We start from the raw sequence: 22,135 nt of genomic DNA on the forward strand, positions 1-22,135 counted from the left end.
GACCTAACCTAACTTGACCTAACCTAACCTAACCTGACTTTGTATCCCTTCGTATAGAGTTCATCCTCCTCTCGATCCTCTCTTTTATTTATTCACACACTCTGCTCTTCAATGGCATTATATAACTGATCTTTCCTAACCTTTCCTAGCCTACTGACTTATAATGATCAATAACCGTTACAAATAGACTCAACTTCAACTATAAACTATTAATCAATCAAGCCTCATCAACTAAGCCAAGACCGAGACCAAAAATCCGATACAAAGGGGGAGAAATCTCAAGCCACCTGTGACATCAAGATCAAGATTAAGACACCATCAAAACACGAGGCCCTGGAGGGAAGACTCTGTAGCCGGGTGTTTATAAGGACTTTCAGGGCATTAGGAGAGACTGCAATGGGGAGAAAAGGAAGAAAGTCACGCGGGAGGAACAATGGAGGGAGTAGAGTGGAGGTAAGCGTGATAATGTGAAAGATATTGCCCGTGCCGCCAACACTTAGAAAAACGTTGGTCAGTCAGTGCTCATTTATAAACGTTTTCCCCATGTTCTTGTCATAAACGTTGGTCAGTCTGTGCTCATTTGTAAACGTTTTCTCCATGTTCTTGTCATAAACATTGGTCAATCTGTACTGGCACATAAACGTTTTGCGCATGCTCTCGTCAAAACGTTGGATATTTTTCCCCCCGTCAACTGAACTCTAAAAATGATACTCTTTTTCAGCGACCTAAGAAGGAGCGGCCCACAGGAACAAGCTACGAAGAAGTCGTTCGTGAAAATAAGAACTTTGAAACATTCTATAAGGTGAGGGAAGTGATCTGTTCTCTCCTAGCAGTCTGTAAAGAGGTTTCACAAATTGTTATAAAGTACATCACTTCCATATAAGTTCAGTAGTGAATGAGTCTTTATCATATCTAGTTTGTGAAAGTTTTAACCATTTTTTATTCTTTATTCTCGTAACCTTTTCTTCTTTTATTTGAGACCTGTGTTTTGGAGACGTTAAGAAATTTACAAAAATGATATGAAGCTGAATTATGATTTTCTTTATTCTTCATGCTCTTAACCTCTTTATTTTTGTAACTTGTGTTTTGGAGACGTTGAGAAATGTATTAACCTGGTAGCAGCGACGGGCCAAATATTTACCTTGACATAACCCCAAAAAGTAGAGGATACACCAATTTATTACAATTGCGTTGTTATCTGTTATATAATGATTTGTGTGAGTGATGTTTTTTTCTCATTAATTCGCTTAGAGGAGCCATTAAGAAACATGATCCCCGCAGCTACTGGGTTAAAGTGGAATAGCTGATGATATGAAAATGATTTATGGTTTAAGTGCCAGTTTCAGTGTGTTACTCGCTTTATGTCTCTCCTCAAGGCTCAGAAGATTGTACCTGAAGAGGAATGGGATGAATTTCTAACCCGCATGAAGGAGAACCTGCCAGCCGCCTTCCGCCTCACAGGGACCAAGAACATGGCCTGCGCGCTGCTCCGAGTTTTGAAGGAGACATTTTTTGAGCCCCTGTCACAGATCACTCCGCCAGAACTCACGCCAGAGGAACAGGAGGCCGGGGAAGAGCCAGTGAAGCCCCTGAAGCCCTTGTGCCTGCCATGGTAAGTGTGCTGTGTATAGTCGAGTTTAAATGATTGTGAATAAAAAAAGGGAATATGTTTTTATAGACAGAATAGCAGGAGGCCAGTGAAAAGCCAGTCAAAACTATCTAAAGCCCTGGTGTCTGCTAGGGTATGCCAAATACAGTCGAGTTTAGATCAAATTACAAATGGAAGTAGGAAGGATGGTTTTCATAGACGGAATTCTCAAGTACTGTAAATTTCTTGGCACGGCTTCATTTGATGGGGCTTAGGAACTTACCGTATAAAGAAAGACCAGAAGACTGAACTCACATTATTTGGAAAGATATACCGTACCTAGACTGTGAGGTGATTTATATATACGGTAATTAGTTTTTGAATGGGTTAAAGGGATTGATAAGGGCAAGAGGGAGTGTATATGGAAACCAGATGTACGAAAGTGCACTAAAGTATAAATAACTTGACTGTCCATTTTAACTATCAGCATATCAACAAATACATTTCTTTTTACGGTAAAGAGAAGTGGCTGCTCTGATCCTCAATTACCATTTCCACCTTCTGCCTATCGTCGCTTTTCTTTTCTTCAGTAATAATTATTTTCATCAGCAGAATAAATGGCTGAACTAAAATAACATGGGGAAGGGCTATCCAGCAATACGTAGGAAAAAGGAAAATACATAGTCTGCCATACGATACTCCATTCTCTCCCTTATTTTCGTTTTCTTTCAACAAATATAGGGAAAAACTTAATCATTCTCTCTGCGCTAAATCGCATAAAATCATTTGCAAGAGAGAGAGGGAGGGAGACATCCTTCGACGTTGACTCCCTCTAACTACCATTTCATGCCTTTAATCTGTCGTCACTTTCCTTCTGTGGTAATCATTTTTTTCACTTGTAGAATAACTGTGTGTAAAGAGTCTTCATTTTTTTCTCCTAGGTATCCCGACAACCTGGCATGGCAGCTCAACCTAACCAGGAAGGACATTCGCCGCTGTGAGGCATACTGGCAGCTGCATCAGTTCCTCATCTCGGAAACAGAGACTGGCAACATCTCACGTCAGGAAGCAGTGAGCATGATCCCACCGGTTGTCCTGGACGTCCAACCCCACCACAAGGTAACTAACAGGCTTGTCACTCGTGGGCTGTATCACTCATTTTACCTGTACTCTCTTTTGTTCGTAAATTCATAAATATATATCGTAAAGGGCACCTGTAAGAGTTCAAGCTAATGTAAGTTCTTAAATAAATGGGATAAAAGCATGAGAGATGGCAGCTATTTTTTCTTTTTTTTACAACAAAGGAGACGGCCCAAGGGCAACAAAAAGAGTGTAGAAAAAAAAAGGCCTGTTACTCACCGCTCCCACAACAGGCAAAAGGAAAGAGTGGCCAAAAGAGAGGTCAATTTCGAGGTGGAGCTGACTTTTACCCTATTAACACTATTCTTTACAGGTGCTAGACATGTGTGCAGCGCCGGGCAGCAAGACCGCTCAGCTCATCGAGTTTCTTCACGGCTCAAATGACGACCTCCTAGCGGCCATTCCTGAAGGCATTGTTGTCGCTAACGATGCCGACAACAAACGGTGCTACATGCTCACCCATCAGGCCAAGCGGTTACAGAGCCCGGCCATCATCATCACCAACCATGACGCTGCCTTCATGCCTAACATCCACCACACTCGGAAAGGTTAGTCGCAGTCATTTTAGCTTGGCTTGTAGTGATTATTGGAAACCTTGAATTTTTGGCCATATATTCTTAGGAGGAATGAGTAGCAGGCTTTTTTTTATTATTGTTTCCTTTTTTTGTGCCCTTGAGCTGTCTCCTTTGTTGTAAAAAAAAATAAAAAAAAAAAAAAAACACCCACCACACTCGGAAAGGTCAGTCACTGTTGTCTTCGCTCTTGGAAAGGTTAGTCACTTGTCCTCGCTTGGCTTGTGACGATTATTGGAAACCATGAATATTTTGGACCTCAGATATGATTTACTGACCTATTTGTGACCTGATACGGCTAAGTAAGGTTATACACAAAAAAAGTAAAAATCATGACACTTAGATATGAATTTGAGACCTATTTGTGACCTGATGTGGCTAAGTAAGGTTATACACAAAAAAGTAAAAATCATAACACTTAGGAATATCCAGTAATGATGTCCGTCCAATTCTATGATCTTCCGTATTATCTCATCCTCTTTCTACTTCTCTCACATTCTTTTTCATGGCGTATGCAATATTTGGATTAAGAAAGACGTTTTTTTCCAGACGGGAGCGTTGGGCCTATTAAGTTTGACCGCATCCTCTGTGACGTCCCTTGCTCTGGAGACGGTACACTGAGGAAAAATTTTGATGTCTGGGCCAAGTGGAACCCTGTCAATGGAGCCAATCTACATGGGTAATTATTTTGTTATGGTTTGTAGCAGATAGGGAAGAGGGCATCGGCAGAGTATGGGTAGTGATAGGGAAAGGAGTGCAAGTTTGTAGGATCAATGGGTAAAGAATATTAGGTAAAGGATATTGGGATAGGGTAGAGCATGGGTTTGATATGGATTGTAAGTTTGAAGGACATTAAGTAGGGAAGAATAATTGGCACAGAAGAGTATTGGACAAAGAAGAATATTGGGCAAAGATGAGTATTGTTGAAATTACACTGAAGGTTTTTGTCCACATAGATGCATGGTAATTATTGGTTATATTACAAGTTAGAGAATGGTTAGAAAGGTGCTTTAACAATATACCACGTGGGAGTAAAATGGTTACTTGTAATATTTAATAATTAAGATAACTATTAGATTTTTTTAAGTACAGAAAGCAACTCGACGGCAAGAACAAATGAAAACAAAAAAGCCTGCTAAATAAAAAAAGCCTACCAAGATTGAATTATATTGATTTTTTCCGAGGAGCTACGATCCATATATTGCAGTGACCAAATGTTATAAAGTGTAGCTACAGTGTTTCGGATTTTGAGATATTGCTATAGTATCATGTCACAGAATTACCGTCCACTGGTCTTACCCAATTTTGAGTACATATCAGCCTGCATTATATTGATTTCCTAAGGAGTTTTGGCCCATACATTGCAACAGCCAAGTATTACAAAGTGTACAGTGTTTCAAATTACGAGATATTGTTACTGTATTATGCCACAGAATTACCGTCCACTGGCTTTACTCAACTTTAATTATCTTTCAGCTTGCATTATATTGATTTCCTAAGGAGTTTTGGCCTATATATATAACAGTCAAATATTACAAAGTCCACAGCGCTTCAAATTATGAGATATTGTTATTGTATTATGCCGCAGAATTACCGTCCACAGGTTTTACTCAATTTTAAATACTGTTATCAGCCTGCTTTATATTGGTTTCCTAAGAAGTCATGGCCCATATATTGCAAAGTGTACTGCGGTGTTTGAAATTATGTGATATTATTATTGTATTATGCTGCAGAATTACTGTCCACTGGCTTTACTCATCTTTAATTACCTATCAGCCTGCAGTTGAGAATAGCACGTCGGGGAGTTGAGATGTTGGCCGTTGGTGGGCGTCTTGTGTACTCCACATGCTCGCTAAACCCACTGGAGAATGAAGCCGTGATCCAAAGGTTATTAATAGAGGCTGACGGCTCCCTGCAGTTGCTTGATATGTCCAATCATTTGCCTGGGCTGAAGGTGAGTTATTTTTTTTTTTCTGTTCTGATGCCCGAGTTTCAATGGTTTGCCTTCCTTGACGAATCATTAGTTTTTTTAACCCAGTAGCTGCGGGGATCATGTTTCTTAAAGGCCGAGAAAAATGAAAAAAATCATCACTCACACAAACCATTTCATAATATATATCAACGAATTTGTGATCAGTTTATGCATCATCTATTTTTGGGGGTTATATCATGGCAAAAATTTGGGCCGTCGCTGGTACATGGTAAAGCCACAAATATGCCCCGTCGCTGCTACTGGGTCAAAAATTACCCTTTTCACTTATTACCTACAGGAGACGAAAAAGAGTAGAAATACCCCTCAGAAACAAGTATACAGTATTAAATTATTCTAGACAGTAAGAGAAAATGTAATGTATGGTAAAAACAAGAGCTATGGAAGTGAGTTAGCAAGACGTCCCCCAAAAAATATACATATCAGACCATCTCGGATCTCAAGTTCAACCATTCATCCACTCCACACCTTTTGCTGCTTCACTTTCTTTCTCCATCCCATCCTGATATGCCACACTTTTACTACTATGTTTACTACTACTACTACTACTACTACTACATGCATCATATTCATAATTGCTGAGCCTATAGCTGAGCCCCGAATCTTTTCATGGTTACCTCATAGTTACTTCATACCAAAACATAATTCACTTGATGTACTGCATGGTTAGGTTGTTAATTAAGTTCTATCTATCTATATCTCCGACACCCTGCTCCAGAAGTGTCTCCATCCCTCCCTGTTCTGGCACCCCCTCAGCACACTCAGTCCTGCTACTTCCAACTCTCTCGCTCCAATACTCACCCTATTGATTCACCTCCCCTGACACCTCAATCCTTCCCTCATACACTCTTCACAAGTTCATTTTCCCCCATTTTCATCATGTAACCATCTCAATTTTATTCCAGTTCATGCCCGGCTTGGAGGACTGGATGCTCATGAACCGGGAAATGGAAGTGATCAACTCTGCTGCCGAGATTCCTGTGAAGAACACAAATCTGTTTAACAAGCATCTCTTCCCACCGTCGCCAGAAGTGAAAGAAAACCTAAACTTAAAGAGGTGGTACGTAATAGGTCTGTTTCTGTCTGTATACACGATTTCATGAGATTAATACCAATACAGACTACTTTTTTTTTTTTTTTTTTTTTTTTTTTTTTTACCAGCTAAAGAAACAGCTCAAGGGCAACAAAAAAGGTGTTAAAAAAAAAAGCCCGCTAATCGCCGTTCATTACAGTGACAAAAGTTATGAGCGGCCAAAAGAGGTCAGTTTAGGGAGGAGAGGTGTTTTGTAATATGTTCGTTTTGTTTATGTCTATGATTTCATAAGATACGACATAGATGCTAGGTAGAGGCAGTAGATGCAATAGAAAGACTCCCTGTAACATTATAAGAGCTGTGACTGCTTGAGAGAAGACATCAGAAAAGGGAGTATGAATCTAGATATTTAAACAAGGAGTAAACAGAGAGGGCAAGTCTTAGATATCTATCCTTAAGTTTTGATTTACTTTGTTAGAATTATTCCTTAACTTTTGCACATTTCCTGAAACACTAATTTACATATAATCACCCCATGCCTTTTCCTTTCTTTTTTTTTACAACAAAGGAGACGGCACAAGGGCAACAAAAAGAGTGTAGAAAAAAAAAGCCCGCTACTTGCCGCTCCCACAACAGAAGATAGTATAGAGAGGTCAATTTTGAGTGGAGACTTCATTATTTGTGTTTATCTTCCAGCATAAGGATCTTGCCGCACCATCAAGACACTGGAGGGTTCTTTGTTGCAGTGCTTGAGAAGACGAAGCCTCTGCCGGGTGAAAAGATCTACAAAGACTCGGAAGGAGAAAGCCCGCTCCTGTCAGGCACAGCAACGCAGAGAACTAGACAAGTGAGTGATGAAAACAGCTGAACAGGTTGTATTCTTATGATCCTCCTCCTCCTCATCTACGTTTTTCTGGTGATATGATGGTGATTGTTATTGTGATTGTTGATGATCTCCTTTCACTCATTTTCCATCTTAATCATTTAATGGTGTATCTTATATCAGTTTCGTCTCTGGTCGTGTTCTAAAACGGCTCAGTCTTTCAGCCGCCCAAGAAGATGCGATGGTGATTGTTATTGTGATATTGTGATGGCTGGAGATATCTTCTTTTCACTCATATTCCATCTCAATCCTTCCTCAATCTTTTCATTTTCCATTTCAATCCTTTCATTTTCCACTTTCCATCTCAATCCCTTCATGGCATATCCTGTTTCAGCTTGACGTTAATCTGCAATCACGTTCTAAAGCACCTAAATCTCTCAGCCCCCCAAGAAGAAGCGTCGTCAGGGCTTCAGGGAGGAGCCATACTACTACTTCGAGGAGGACGAGGTGGTGTGGCCAGGTATTGATTCCTTCTACGAGATGAGCAAGGATGCGACCTCTGGCCTCTTCCTCACCCGGACCAAGGACGGGAAGAAGAGGAACATCTACTTCACCAACAAGTGTATCAAGGATGTGGTGGCGCAGAATCAGGACCATATCAAGGTGGGTTACGTATAGAGTTTGCCAAGGTTTGTTTCGGTTTGTGCACTGCGCACTTCGCCGGAACGAGACTACAGCTCTTTGAACCTTCTTGACTCGGAAATTTTGAACATTTAAACTTGAGAATTTGAGATTTTTGAATATTTGAATTGGTTTTGAAGATTTTAAGATTTTGAGCATTTTTAAGATGTAACGTTTAACAGTTGATTTGAAGACTTGAACTATGAGATTTTTGAACATTTGAATTGGTGTTGAAGATTTGAATATTTTGAGCTTTTTGAACATTTGTATTGGTTTTGAAGATTTTAATATTTTGAGCATTTTTAAGATGTAACATTTACCAGTTGATTTGAAGACCTGAACTATGAGATTTTTTTTAACATTTGAACATTTGAATTGGTTTTGAAGATTTGAATATTTTGAGCATTTTAAAGATATAACATTTAACAGTTGATTTGAAGACTTGAACAATGAGATTTTTGAACATTTGAACATTTGGGTACTTTGAGCATTTTTAAGTTTGAACATATGAACATTTGGGTACTTTGAGCATTTTTAAGTTTGAACATTTGAACATTTGGGTACTTTGAGCATTTTTAAGTTTGAACATTTGGGTACTTTGAGCATTTTTAAGTTTGAAAATTTGGGTACTTTGAGTATTTTTAAGTTTGAACATTTGAATCTGCTTTGAAGATTAGAACGTTTTTATCATTTGAACACTTGAACAATCACACATTTCCAAGCTTTTTTACTGTGTGGTCTGACATCAGCTCCTATTATTCAGCACACATTATTATTAAAGACAAGGATGACACAGAGAAAGTAGAAACAAGCGTATGGCAGAAAGGGGTAGAAGAGACGGATGATCTTGCTCTTCTTTCTGTTCTGTTCCTTTGTAAGAGAGAGCCGTGTTTGTGCCGTAGAGTGGAAAAGTTGGAAAGTTTCGTTTAGTCGGCGCAACATCTGTGTTCATATGCCGGGGAGAGACAGAAGGGGAAGGAATTATAGAAGGGAACAGATTCCAGGAGACGGGACACAACCCCCGATTAATTCCTGGTACCCATTCACTGCTGGGTGGACAGGGGCGTAGGGTCTGTAGAGTGGAGAGAATTTTGCCTCACTACTTAATGTTTATTTCATATTCATTTCTGTTCTTGATATTTCAGATCATCAACACAGGCGTCAAAGTCTTGGTCAGAAGCGACAACAAGGGTTCTCCATGTGACTTCAGACTCGCTCAAGATGTAAGTCATTACTATTCTCTGTGGATCATGATGCTCGTCTGTTAACCCGTCCACTGCGACTGGCACGGATTTTTGCTCCAACCCATAAATGTTTGATATTCTTTTGGCTGACTATACATACAATGAGTCTTCTTTTTTAATAAGTTAATGGTTCTGCCTTTACATTTCAGGGTTCCAGGGTGTTGCTACCTTTAATCAACAAGCGCAAGATCTCTGTGACCAAGAACGACCTGGTCATCATGCTTCAGAACGATGACATGGAAATGCCTCCGGAAATTGCAACCCTTGACCCCAACACACAAGAGCAATGTAAAGAGCACTGTAAGTAATTTTGTTTGTTAGTTGAAGACCAAAACCTCATTTCTTTTTCTTTGTTTAACAGTAAAGGAAGCAGTTCAAGGGCAAAAATAAATGAAAACAAAAGAGGCCGTTAACCCAGTAGCAGCAGGAGCAGGGATCACGTTTCTTAATGGTCCCTCTAAGCGAGAAAAATGAGAAAAAATCATCCCTCACACAAACCATTTCATAATATATATCAAAGCATTTGTGATCAGTTTATGTATCATCTATTTTGGGGGGTTAATATCATGGCACAAATTTGGCCCGTCGCTGCTACACGGTAAAGCCACAAATTTGACCTGTCGCTGCTACCGGGTTACGCACTGCTCCTGTGTGATATAACCAGTTCTTATTATAGCTATTTGAAATACAGTAAACTCCCAATTTGATTTTGTGAACTATCGAATACATTTATGCTGATGGTACCACTGATTGGGACACTGAACTGGAGAATCAAAACTTGTCTTTGTACAGGAATCATATTGTCATCGCAAGTCCAATCCCGAGAATGGGAGAAGATGGACTATCACTGAAGAAGACTGGGTATCCATTATTTTAGAGTAAAGTGTATGTATCTTTCTTCACAGGCACAGGGGCCATAGCATTCCTGTACAAAGATGATGGTGTGAAAATAGAGCTGGTCGGATGGAAGGGCAACAAGTCAGTCAGGGCCTACGTGGCGAAGAATGACCGTATCCATTATCTAAGACTGCTGGGTGCTGATACCTCCAAGTACGAGAAGAATAAATTTGCCGAGCAGAGAAATATTGATGCTATGAACAGTGCAGAGAAAGAGTCAGCCCAGGAGGACACATCTGTTGATACAATTAGTGAAAATGGAAACCTCACTAGTCAGGCTGAAGCAGAGACTTGTGATAATAGTGAAAACAAGTGAAGCATAAATTCAAGGGATAATCAGGCCATTTGGATTATTTTCTGAAAGCCTAAAGATTCAGTTTTTAAAGCCTTCAAGATAGCTGCACCTTTCGAGTTTAGTCTCACAGCATTTTCAGCAACAATACGTAAATTAATTTCACAATATTCCATGTCAAAACCCCAATGCTCACAACTGAGACTGATCATTTGTTTTTAACTATTTAAATGAATTGTATGTGTGTTTATTTACTGGTATGATCTCTTACAGTGGTGTGTCAAGCATGAAAAGTTTACATTGAGCAAAATATAAATATATTTTTTACATGTCTGATTTGTAATTGAGGGTATGGGATGCTGAATAAATTTTTTAGACATATGTACATTTTCTTCTTTGTGTCATTCCTGCTTTGTCAATAATCACACCTATAGCAGTCAAAAGTAGAAATATGGGGTAATACAGGCAACCCCTCACTTAATGAACAAGTTATATCCCTGAAAAATGTGTTGGATTAATGAGTACAGGTGACCATACGTGACTGCTGACTATTTGTTAGTAAAGGCTATAAAACATTTGCCGTGGGGTGCTAAATCTGAATCAACACTTGTGCGATTGAAAATTACATTACAGTTTAAAATGCAACTGGCCATTAAAAACACGAGTACCAACGATGGCAATGTGTTAGTACAGACTAGAATGCATTCCAGTGGCTCAGTGAGCACCACCGGCAGACTCTCCCGCAAAAATGATTTTGTGGAAGCCTGCATCAACCTGAGTTGTTGACTGCTCACCGTCCTCTAACTTTGCTTGGATATCATTCCACAAAGCTAAGACCTTGGTGGTGATTTGGGCAGTAGAGGGACATGCGTCTGCGTTGGCACAGGGGGTTAGGGTGGCATGATGAATACACTCAGGTGTTCTCCAGAGCACTCCTTTGTGGCATGATGAATACACTCAGGTGTTCTCCAGAGCACTCCTTTGTAGCATGGAGTTTCATGTTTCAAGGAATCCCACAGTTCAACTGGGTTCTCAAGGGTGTCAAGCACATTGGAGTGATTTGAAACTTTCACTGGCTACTCCAAGTCTTCCTGCTGCTCTTGATAATAACACAGTATGGTTGGTTACCAATTCACCTGATGTCTGAAACTGCTTTGTATTCACAAAAAAATTATAATGTTAAAATGAAAAATCTTTTGAACTTCTAATCATGTATTGTAATCTAGCAGTTGAAATTTCAACTGGTCATTTCTATAAACTGAAAAATAGTCTATTTATCCATTAAAATTCTGCAGTGACATCAACTAATAAATAATCAGTAAATCAATATTCAGAAAAATCAGCTTGTAAGCTTAATACATTTTTGCTCCAAAGTACTTTTAACACTTGTGGTCAGTTTTATTGGACTCTATACAAGATATCTTACATTTACTCACACACCACACACACACACACAAGCACGCACAAAAATGTGAGACATTAGCTACAGCAATGTATTGTTTTCTGAAGTGCTCATGTGCACTGTGCAGTTTTATAAAATGTTCTAAAAAATTCTACTTTATTAATTAAAGAATGTGGGGCAAACATTAATATTTTCCTTAAGACAAATGGCCCAAACATCACAAACAGCTGCTGTCCCTTTAATTTACTTCCACTTGGCTGGCAATGAACCAAGACCGGCTGGTCACCGGGGTCAAAAATATGTTTCCAAATTCCACTGTGTCGCAAGAGGCAAGATGAAGCATGTGCTCCTCTCCAAGGAAACAAGTTAAGGATTGGTCCTCATTTAAGCTATTTTTACCAACCCAATCTATCAGAATGATGTTTTAACAACTCCTCACCCAGCCTCTGCAGGAATTGGTCACCAATGATAATGATGAAGATGATAAAGATGAAAACACAACCTTCGGAAATTCAGATTAACAAACTTTTACCAGAGCAAATTCAGTCCCTCGTCAGTAATAAGCATGTCGAGTAGTAATATCAGCAATATCAGGGAATTCATTGATAAAAATATCATAATTATATTATAGGTTAGTTTTTTCCCTAATGAACAGCTCTAGTACTTTTCTTATACTATTTTACTTTGTACTTTTAATCACACACACACACACACACACACACACACACACACACACATGCTATTGCACCCCAATATTTGAGCTAAGCAAATCATCAATAATGCATAATATACATTCATTCCATACTTATGATCTCTACTCTCTTTGTGCTCTCAGATTTCTGCACTGATGAGCACCCATAGATACCTACCAAGTTGAGTCTACAAGATTTTTTACCATTTTACACTGTATACGGATGTACTTTTGTCCACTTTCATACTCCTTTTTTAATTTTTTTCCCAACGACAAAAATCATCCTTATTATCAGTAATGCCAACACAGCTGTACTGTTGCCATGCAAGTGTCATGAACCAAAAAGTTACATTCAAGGAATAACAAAAGCTTCCAGCAGCCTTAAATGTTTGGCTAATGTCATCCTCACAAACAACTCTCTATACAGGCTTTCTTATTTATCCTTATATATTTTCTCACTCCCAACATATCAGTGCACTCAGTTTTACTTTTCTTAATGTAATACTTAACTTCTGCCATTAATCCACATAACCTATAGGTGCAGCTCAGTAATGTGCTCTTATAAATTAATTATAAATATACTATTAATTTACCATAAAAATTCTTCTGTAAATTAAAATTTATGAATACATAACAACTATGATCTTTCTTTGTGGTGTTACTGTTTATTAGAAGAACGATCTTATACAGTTGGTGCAAGATGTAACTTAAGCAATTTGTGGGTGGACCTGATCAAAGACCCTCATGGGGAAGTAAGTACTGGCTAGCACTGCCCCAGGCGCCATCACACAACTCATTTAAAAGGAACAGGAGGAGCAGGTTATTTACTATCTATCTAGAAAGGGAAGGAGAGGAGAGATGAGGCATGACAGTTCCATAGCTGCCGTGAGATGGGACTCAACTCTCAACTTCTCGGTCGTGAGTCAAGCACCAAACCCACTGAGCCACCCGGCCCCCGTGCCATAGGCGAAAACAACACAAGCGAAATGAGCATTAAGTGAATTACATTGGCGTCACCTGTAAATAATTTCCATTCTCTTACTCATTTATATATTTATTCATGTCACTGAAGCCTTCTAATAAGAGCTTAGACATGCCAGGCTGGAAACAAGTCCTGCACTTACACAGTATATAATGCAGGTGCCTTTCTCATAACATGAACTCCTTCCCAATATATTGTGCATGGATTCTGTTGAAGAGCAAAATGAGCCATTCTGGTACATACATTAGTTAAATATCAAAGGGTATGAGCTGAGCCCAGGACAAAAATCAGCTCAGCGAGTGGCTCTGAATGTCACCGTCACGTAATGAGTCAGTGCTACCTACCAACAAAAACTACACTATATCTTCAAATATTGGCTCTGAACATTTGATACACTGAAGGTAACAAGTTCACTCACAAGTTACTGCAACTCCTTGCAACACCTTTTAAAATTTGACAACACTTCCCAATTAAAAACTTCCTTCAGTCTTAAATTATGTACATTATGTACTCATTGAAATGAGATCATATAAAGTTTTATATTCTACCTATGCACTATGTACATAGTGTGTCTATTCCTCTCATTCAACATCAGTTTGGAGAATGATATCTTCACACCGTGCACAGAGAAATCATGAAGTGCGCCGGACATCAAATCAAGCCACTCCCTGGTGTGTAATCATTCACCACTTATTACTAAAAGCAATAACAGAACAACTGTTGCACAAAGGCTTTGTTCACAGAAAATGTTTAAAGCAGCTTCACTAAACAAAACCAAAGTTGACTTGTCATTATTTTAAATAATAATAAAAAAAAAGAATTACTTTCCCTTTTACTGCCCTTCCTTTAAATGTTATAAATCTACACTAAGAAGTACATTTACACATTCTGATGGCATTTACCAATACTGTAGTGGAATATACTTACCAAATGAGGGTGAATTTTGCAAGTCTGGCATCACACCCCACGGTGTGCTCCTGGGTCAGGCACGGTGGAGGCTGAAAACCTTCTTGTGCTGTTGATGCTGACTGACGCTGCAGCCTGGAGTGCAGTTCAAACTAATAGCACTTGGCATATACTGGAGACAAAACCAAGTGCATATTCAACATCTGGAGTAATCATGGAGCAGCTGCCACAGAAAGCTGAAGGTAAAGTTTTGGGCAAATGCTAAAGCTGAAAGTGGCCTTGGTGCTTGGCCTCAGTGCTTGTCTCCATCACACTGGCCCTGGCTCATATGGTACACAGGGCAAGTGTGACCACAGTTTACCTTCCCCAGGTTGTCCTAGGTACTCATTTATCAACCAGTCCAAAAGGAAGGATGAAAAGGTGGGTGGACTTGGCATATGTTGGGGACAAAGCCAAGGATGGCATCATGAAATGGGCGAGGGAACAAGCCTCCCAGCATATGCCCACAGTGATTGATTGATTGAGATATGGACCAAAGGAATGTTGAATTGCAGAAAGTGGGGCGTGGTGGGCTAGTGGGTTAGGGCGTAAACCCATGGAAGTGAAGAGCTGGAGTGAGGTGGTTTGAACCTGTGCTTCTGCATTTGGTCCCCCAAGCCACCCCAAAACAGTGAGCCCACATGAACATAAGTTAAAGCTGCTGACAAGGAAGAATGCTGAATCACAGAAAACAAAAGCGACTATCTACTAACTAATGGAGTAACATTGTAGTTGCCAGAACTCAAATTAACTACTTCTATATAATGGAAACATTTAAATTACTTTCTTCTACATAACTAGCATGAATTTCCACTTGCTACAAATGTGCAAGCTTTTTTTTTATATCTATCCTACAGGCAGTGCTTTACATATCTAATCTACATGTCTGTTTCTAAAGGTAAAGCCAGCATACAATAAACTTTCACCTTAAGTTACTATTTCCGCTTATTATAAAAGCAAAATATACAGTGCCCCATTGCTACCTTCATTTGTACATGAACTCTTAGCTACAATATCTTGCCTCTGACGGACCCAAAATATTACGATGCTACTTCATTCACTTCTGTCTGAGCATGCTTTTTTAAATGTTGCTTCAGCGAGCCGTAATCTTTGCTTCGATAGTCACATTTTTCACACTTGTACGGTTTCTCCCCGGTGTGTATCCTCACGTGTCGCTTGAGGGCTTCACTGTAGCTGGTTTTGTAAGGGCAGACATTACAGCTATACGGTTTCTCCCCCGTATGTGTCCTCAAGTGTTTGGTGAGGTTGCTTCGCCAGTGGAAGACCTTTCGGCACTGAGGACACACAAAGCCGGCTTCTGTTCCCGTCTGTGGGTTCTGGCAGGATTCATTTGGTCCGTCATTCTTGGGGTAGCTGGAGGGTCTTAGGCGGCCCTGTAACAAAAACTTAACATGATTACGTCTTCATTGAACTTGCATACATATAACAAGAACTGTTTGAACAATATCATGAAAAGACATATGTGACTGATTTTAACTTGAAGTGGAAAGGTTATTCACTTCCATTATTAAGACACTAAATAACCAATAAAGCTTACCTGTTATGCTAACCATCAATGTCTTTTTTCATCTCTTATACTTCAACAAATCCATTGACTATATATCAGTAACATCAGTAAATCAGTAACTCAGACTTATGGGTACAATTCCACTATACAGAAAAAGAGATGATGAAGAGATTGATAGCGGCATGATCAGCCCAAGGTTAGAGTATGTGGCAGTAGTACGGACATAGCCTCCACATACAAAGAAACATATAAAAAGATGGAGAGAATACAAAGAGCAGCAACCAAGATGACCCCGAGCCTGACGGGTTCAACACACAAGGATCGGAAAAGTCGGAAGTGCCACTCTTAGAAGAAAGACATGAGAGGTGACATGATTGCAGTGTTCAGGTCAAGGAAGGGAACAGAGAGAAGTGAATCCAACCCCTTAAGGAAAAATAAGGATGTTAAACGAAAAGAAGAAGACAGAATTAATGAGAGATCTGATAGCATTGAACAAGAAAACACACTCATCTTCCACTCAGCCTGTCACTCATTAACCCTAACATCTATCTCTCCCAATCAACATCTCTACAAACTTCATTCCCCATCTCCACCCTTTCCCAGGCTTCCCCCATCCCTACTACTTTACCAGCCACTGTTCCTATGCTAGAGTAAATTTTGAAGACTGCAGTCACTTAACCTGGTAGCAGCGACAGGCCAAATTTGTGGCTTTACCGTGTAGCAGCGACAGGCCAAATTTGTGCCATGATATAAACCCCCCAAAATAGATGATACATAAACTGATCACAAATGCATTGATATATATTATGAAATGGTTTGTGTGAGTGATGATTTTTTCTCATTTTTCTCGCTTAGAGGGGCCTTTAAGAAACATGGTCCCCGCTGCTACCAGGTTAAAACAGTTTCCCCCGTGAAAGTTCGTAAAGCTAACAAATCACTTACACTTATATCATCAGGGTTGCTGTCTATCAGTACATTCAGCAAATTGCTTATATCTGCATTGGAAGTCCCACAACTTGCCTCTGGAGCCCTTTCCATCTGCATAGTCGGTAACGGTTTACTTCTTCCTGCTTCGTTGCATGAGGTTGGGGCAGCAGTCTTATCCATCATATAGCCATTGGTTGAACACTGAAAATCCAGTCTTCCTTCCTGATCCACAGGCTCTTCCTTTATAGGCATGTCCATCCTTCCTTCATGATTATGGTAAGGTTGTTGGGGATCATATTTCTTTTCTTTGTTTAATCTTGCCTGTTCGTCTGATTCAGTTCTCTTTCTCTTTGTGTTGGCTCTCGGCGTATACGTGTAGTTACTGTTTCCTTCTTTACCAATATTGCTTTCCAAGTTTTCTGTTACGTTGCTGGAATAATTATCGGTAAATCGGAAAATTTCTTTGCCTTGTGGATACTGTCCGTTATTTTCATGTTCATTCAGGTCTTCACAGGGAATGGCAAAGCCTCGGACCATGAGAACTTCCGCAGCGTTAACCAGCTCCGCCAGGTCCTCTTGGGGAACTATTACTTCCCCGAGGTACATGAAATCAAGGAGGGACATGAGCTGTTTGTGCTGCACGTAGGCGGCAACAGTGATTGACCCTCTGTGCGGCACATCGGCCAGGACCTCTTGGAAGTATTCGCTGCAGGCTGAGAGAATGAACTTGTGCACCCAGTGTTCATGGCCATCACATTCAAGCCTCACATCTGCATAGATTCCCTGGAGAAGAGAAAAAAACAAGCTATATAGAGCAAAAAGCAGATATTACGTCAGGAAGCATTTTTTTCCAATGTGATCAGCTCTTACTTATAATAAAATGTAGATCAATTTAAGCCTTAGGAACTATACTTTCTACATTTCAAGCAACAAAAGCTGAAGTTGGTATAATATAGAATAAAAGGCATATAATTTATTGTGACACTTAACTTTCATCAGGAGAGAGAGTAACCCACCTTTGTGTATATCTCCTTGATGGCCTGCAGCAAGACTGGCTGGTGGTGGTCCCACTTCACTGACACTGACTCCTCGTCCTCCATTTTTGATGTTTGCTGATAATTACGAGAAAAAAAAAATATTACGTGGATCTTTTGCAATCAATGGAAAATCTGAAACTACAGGAAGATGGTTGTGTCCTAAATGTGTATCTTTGCCCTCACCACTTCTTCAGTTTACATAGCTTTGGTGTCATGCATTTTTGTCTGTTCTCTTCTCAAATTGCAGTTTTTCTTACCTATTATAGTGATCTCCTGCATTAAATTCTCTGTCGACTGCAGACCCCCATAATGACAACGGCCCACTGCAAAGCGTCACACATATCTATCATAAACACAACTAAACCTAATCACCTTTTAACAGAGGGGAGGAGGGGAGGCATTAGCTCACTCCTATTTTAATGTAGCCAGACGTATTATCACCAAGTCCCCCTCAACCCATCAGTAGATCCCGTACCTTGAATCCACCTCATCCTTGTTTGCATATTTTTGGTGAACAGATTAAGGATGTTTCTAGTATCCGTTTGTTGGGAGTTATTCTTGATGCGAAACTGACATTTGAGAAGCACATCCGTTCCATGTCTTCCAATATTGCACAGAAGACAGGCATTCATTTGCCCCACTTTGAGTATTGTGCTCCTGTTTGGATGTCTGCAGCCAATTGCCATTTAAAGTTACTTGACAGAGCTATCAATTCAATTAGATTCATTTCTCCGGCATTTGTTCTGGATCTTGATCATCGACGTCAAGTTGGTGCCTTTAGCATTTAATTTCAAGTTTTTAAGAATAATCAGCATCCCTTACGCAATACTTTGCCTGATCCTTTTACTCCTGCCCGGGTCACAAGGTTTGCTCTTAGTCAAAACGATCTTGCTTTTAATCCTGTAAATTTTTGTACGACACAATTCTGACGAAGTTTTCTACCATTGTTGACAAGTTTATGGAATCAGTTACCCAATGAGATTGTCCTTTCTGCAGACATTTCTACATTTAAGTCTCGTGTGAATGTCTTTTTGAAACGGTAATTTTAGTTTTCCTCCTTTCGTCTTTGACTGGCCAGTTTCTTAACTATTCGTTGCCTTGCTTTTCTCCAGTACCTTTTGGTATTTTGTGTGGTTCAACTTGTTGTATCTGCGCCCTGGAGGGAGGCTTTCATAGCTTATTGTAATAATAATAATAATAATGTAATAATACGCCTACTCCTGCTACATTTTTACCAAGCAGTCATATATTGCCCATGAAAACATAATCTGCGTCTTGAAAATAATACGCCTACTCCTGCTACATTTTAACCAAGCAGTCATATATTGCCCATGAAAACATAATCTGTGTCTTGAAAATAATACGCCTGCTCCTGCTACATTTTTACCAAGCAGTCATATATTGCCCATGAAAACATAATCTGCGTCTTGAAAATAATACGCCTACTCCTGCTACATTTTAACCAAGCAGTCATATATTGCCCATGAAAACATAATCTGCGTCTTGAAAATAATACGCCTACTCCTGCTACATTTTTACCAATCAGTCATATATTGCCCATGAAAACATAATCTGCGTCTTGAAAATAATACACCTACTCCTGCTACATTTTAACCAAGCAGTCATATATTCCCCATGAAAACATAATCTGTGTCTTGAAAATAATACGCCTACTCCAGCTACATTTTTACCAAGCAGTCATATATTGCCCATGAAAACATAATCTGCGTCTTGAAAATAATACGCCTACTCCTGCTACATTTTAACCAAGCAGTCATATATTGCCCATGAAAACATAATCTGTGTCTTGAAAATAATACGCCTGCTCCTGCTACATTTTTACCAAGCAGTCATATATTGCCCATGAAAACATAATCTGTGTCTTGAAAATAATACGCCTACCCCTGCTACATTTTTACCAAGCAGTCATATATTGCCCATGAAAACATAATCTGTCTTGAAAATAATACACCTACTCCAGCTACATTTTAACCAATCAGTCATATATTGCCCATGAAAACATAATCTGTGTCTTGAAAATAATACACCTACTCCTGCTACATTTTTACCAAGCAGTCATATATTGCCCATGAAAACATAATCTGTGTCTTGAAAATAATACACCTACTCCAGCTACATTTTAACCAATCAGTCATATATTCCCCATGAAAACATAATTTGCGTCTTGAAAATAATACACCTACCCCTGCTACATTTTAACGAAGCAGTCATATATTGCCCATGAAAACATAATCTGTCTTGAAAATAATACGCCTGCTCCTGCTACATTTTTACCAAGCAGTCATATATTGCCCATGAAAACATAATCTGTGTCTTGAAAATAATACACCTACTCCAGCTACATTTTAACCAATCAGTCATATATTCCCCATGAAAACATAATCTGCGTCTTGAAAATAATACACCTACCCCTGCTACATTTTAACGAAGCAGTCATATATTGCCCATGAAAACATAATCTGTGTCTTGAAAATAATACGCCTACTCCTGCTACATTTTAACCAAGCAGTCATATATTGCCCATGAAAACATAATCTGCGTCTTGAAAATAATACGCCTACTCCAGCTACATTTTTACCATAATAACAGTAGAAGAAGATGTATCAGAAGAAAACAGCATCAAATTCCACAGAGGGGCGGGTGAAAAACTAGGTAAATACCAAATACTTCTTAGAATTCCCAACAAATTTTTCCTTGACCCTCCAAGAGCACACAGCAGTCAGCAACACCTCGGCCTGCAGGACATGACAGTGTTCTTGAGGGGCGCAACACACCTACAGGCTGCTATCCTGCTGAACACCTGCACACTGACACCCCAGCAGCCTGCCCTCAGCCCCGACCTGCCAGCCTGCCTTCAGCCTGCCAAGACCCAGGACTGAGTAGCCAAGAGTGTGGAAATAGACAATCTGTACAACATCCACGTGCAGGTCCTGGTGGTGGTTACAGCGAGAGAGAGAGGTCACGAAGAGCCTGTAAGCGGCCTGTACTGGGCTGGCTGGCAGGGTGGAGGGCGGGGCCTGGCCTGCACCCCCGCCCCGCCCCCGCCCCCCCACGGTAACCACCACGCCCCCCGCCCCTCGTGCCCCAGCAGCGTGCCCGCCTACCCCCGGTGCTCACCATGACCCTCGCAGCCGCAGGACGCCGCGGTGTGATGGCTGGCCTGCGCCTTGACACTCCAGCAGGGCGCGGACACGGCAGGCCAAGGCTCGGCTGGCAGGGCGGCAGGCCAGGGGGATAGTCAGGCTTATTACCAGGGCTAACATGTAAGATTTAATGGAAGTGGAATATGGAAGTAAAAAGCTCCATCCCAGTAATCTGCAGCATCATCACGGACCGAGATTGACAGCTACGAAACCTCCATCTGGGCCGGGAAGCCTGCATGCATGACCTACCTGCCTGCCTGCCTGCAACCCATTATTTCAATCTAACATAACGAAACCTAAAATCCTACAGGAGGGAGGTACTTTGCCCCCCTTCCCATAATTTCAAATCAATGGAATCAAATATGATGCTTATAACAATTAATCTTCTAAGGAAAGGGGGGGGGAGGGGGAGGGGGGGGGTTGCCCTGTATTTGCCCTTTGCCTGTATTTTCAGAGGTGGGCGGTTGCGGTAGTGCGGTACTTATTCCGAAGCAGTGCGGTTGCGGTAGTGCGGGACTTATTCCGAAGCAGTGCGGTTGCGGTAGTGCGGGACTTATTCCGAGGCAGTGCGGTTGCGGTAGTGCGGGACTTATTCCGAGGCAGTGTGGTTGCGGTAGTGCGGTACTTATTCCGAAGCAGTGCGGTTGCGGTAGTGCGGTACTTATTCCGAATTAAGCAGTGCGGTTGCGGTAGTGCGGGACTTATTCCGAATTAAGCAGTGCGGTTGCGGTAGTGCGGGACTTATTCCGAATTAAGCAGTGCGGTTGCGGTAGTGCGGGACTTATTCCGAAGCAGTGCGGTTGCGGTAGTGCGGGACTTATTCCGAAGCAGTGCGGTTGCGGTAGTGCGGGACTTATTCCGAAGCAGTGCGGTTGCGGTAGTGCGGGACTTATTCCGAAGCAGTGCGGTTGAGGTAGTGCGGGACTTATTCCGAAGCAGTGCGGTTGCGGTAGTGCGGGACTTATTCCGAAGCAGTGCGGTTGCGGTAGTGCGGGACTTATTCCGAAGCAGTGCGGTTGCGGTAGTGCGGTACTTATTCCGAAGCAGTGCGGTTGCGGTAGTGCGGGACTTATTCCGAAGCAGTGTGGTTGCGGTAGTGCGGGACTTATTCCGAAGCAGTGCGGTTGCGGTAGTGCGGTACTTATTCCGAAGCAGTGTGGTTGCGGTAATGCGGGACTTATTCCGAAGCAGTGTGGTTG

At 40.8% G+C, this 22,135-nt stretch overlaps 2 protein-coding genes across 2 annotated transcripts; one reads left to right on the forward strand and one right to left on the reverse strand.

The window, feature by feature from the left end:
- Positions 1 to 276: 276 nt before the first annotated feature.
- LOC126999769 (tRNA (cytosine(34)-C(5))-methyltransferase-like) lies at positions 277 to 10,641 on the forward strand. The gene is made up of 13 exons (XM_050862638.1): positions 277 to 453; positions 722 to 802; positions 1,377 to 1,612; positions 2,530 to 2,707; positions 3,042 to 3,276; positions 3,850 to 3,979; positions 5,077 to 5,254; positions 6,196 to 6,350; positions 7,020 to 7,170; positions 7,588 to 7,809; positions 8,973 to 9,050; positions 9,221 to 9,371; positions 9,977 to 10,641. Exons 1-13 carry the CDS (start codon positions 397 to 399, stop codon positions 10,282 to 10,284), a joined length of 2,160 nt encoding a protein of 719 aa, XP_050718595.1. The 5' UTR covers positions 277 to 396; the 3' UTR covers positions 10,285 to 10,641.
- Positions 10,642 to 12,361: 1,720 nt separating this feature from the next.
- LOC126999770 (zinc finger and BTB domain-containing protein 7A-like) lies at positions 12,362 to 21,059 on the reverse strand. Its single transcript, XM_050862639.1, has 4 exons — positions 20,911 to 21,059; positions 17,752 to 17,847; positions 16,751 to 17,518; positions 12,362 to 15,674 (listed from the first exon to the last, which is right to left on the reverse strand). Exons 1-4 carry the CDS (start codon positions 20,911 to 20,913, stop codon positions 15,321 to 15,323), a joined length of 1,221 nt encoding a protein of 406 aa, XP_050718596.1. The 5' UTR covers positions 20,914 to 21,059; the 3' UTR covers positions 12,362 to 15,320.
- Positions 21,060 to 22,135: the final 1,076 nt, after the last annotated feature.

This window comes from Eriocheir sinensis, chromosome 17, assembly GCF_024679095.1.
Source record: "Eriocheir sinensis breed Jianghai 21 chromosome 17, ASM2467909v1, whole genome shotgun sequence".
In the NCBI taxonomy this organism is placed as follows: domain Eukaryota; kingdom Metazoa; phylum Arthropoda; class Malacostraca; order Decapoda; family Varunidae; genus Eriocheir; species Eriocheir sinensis.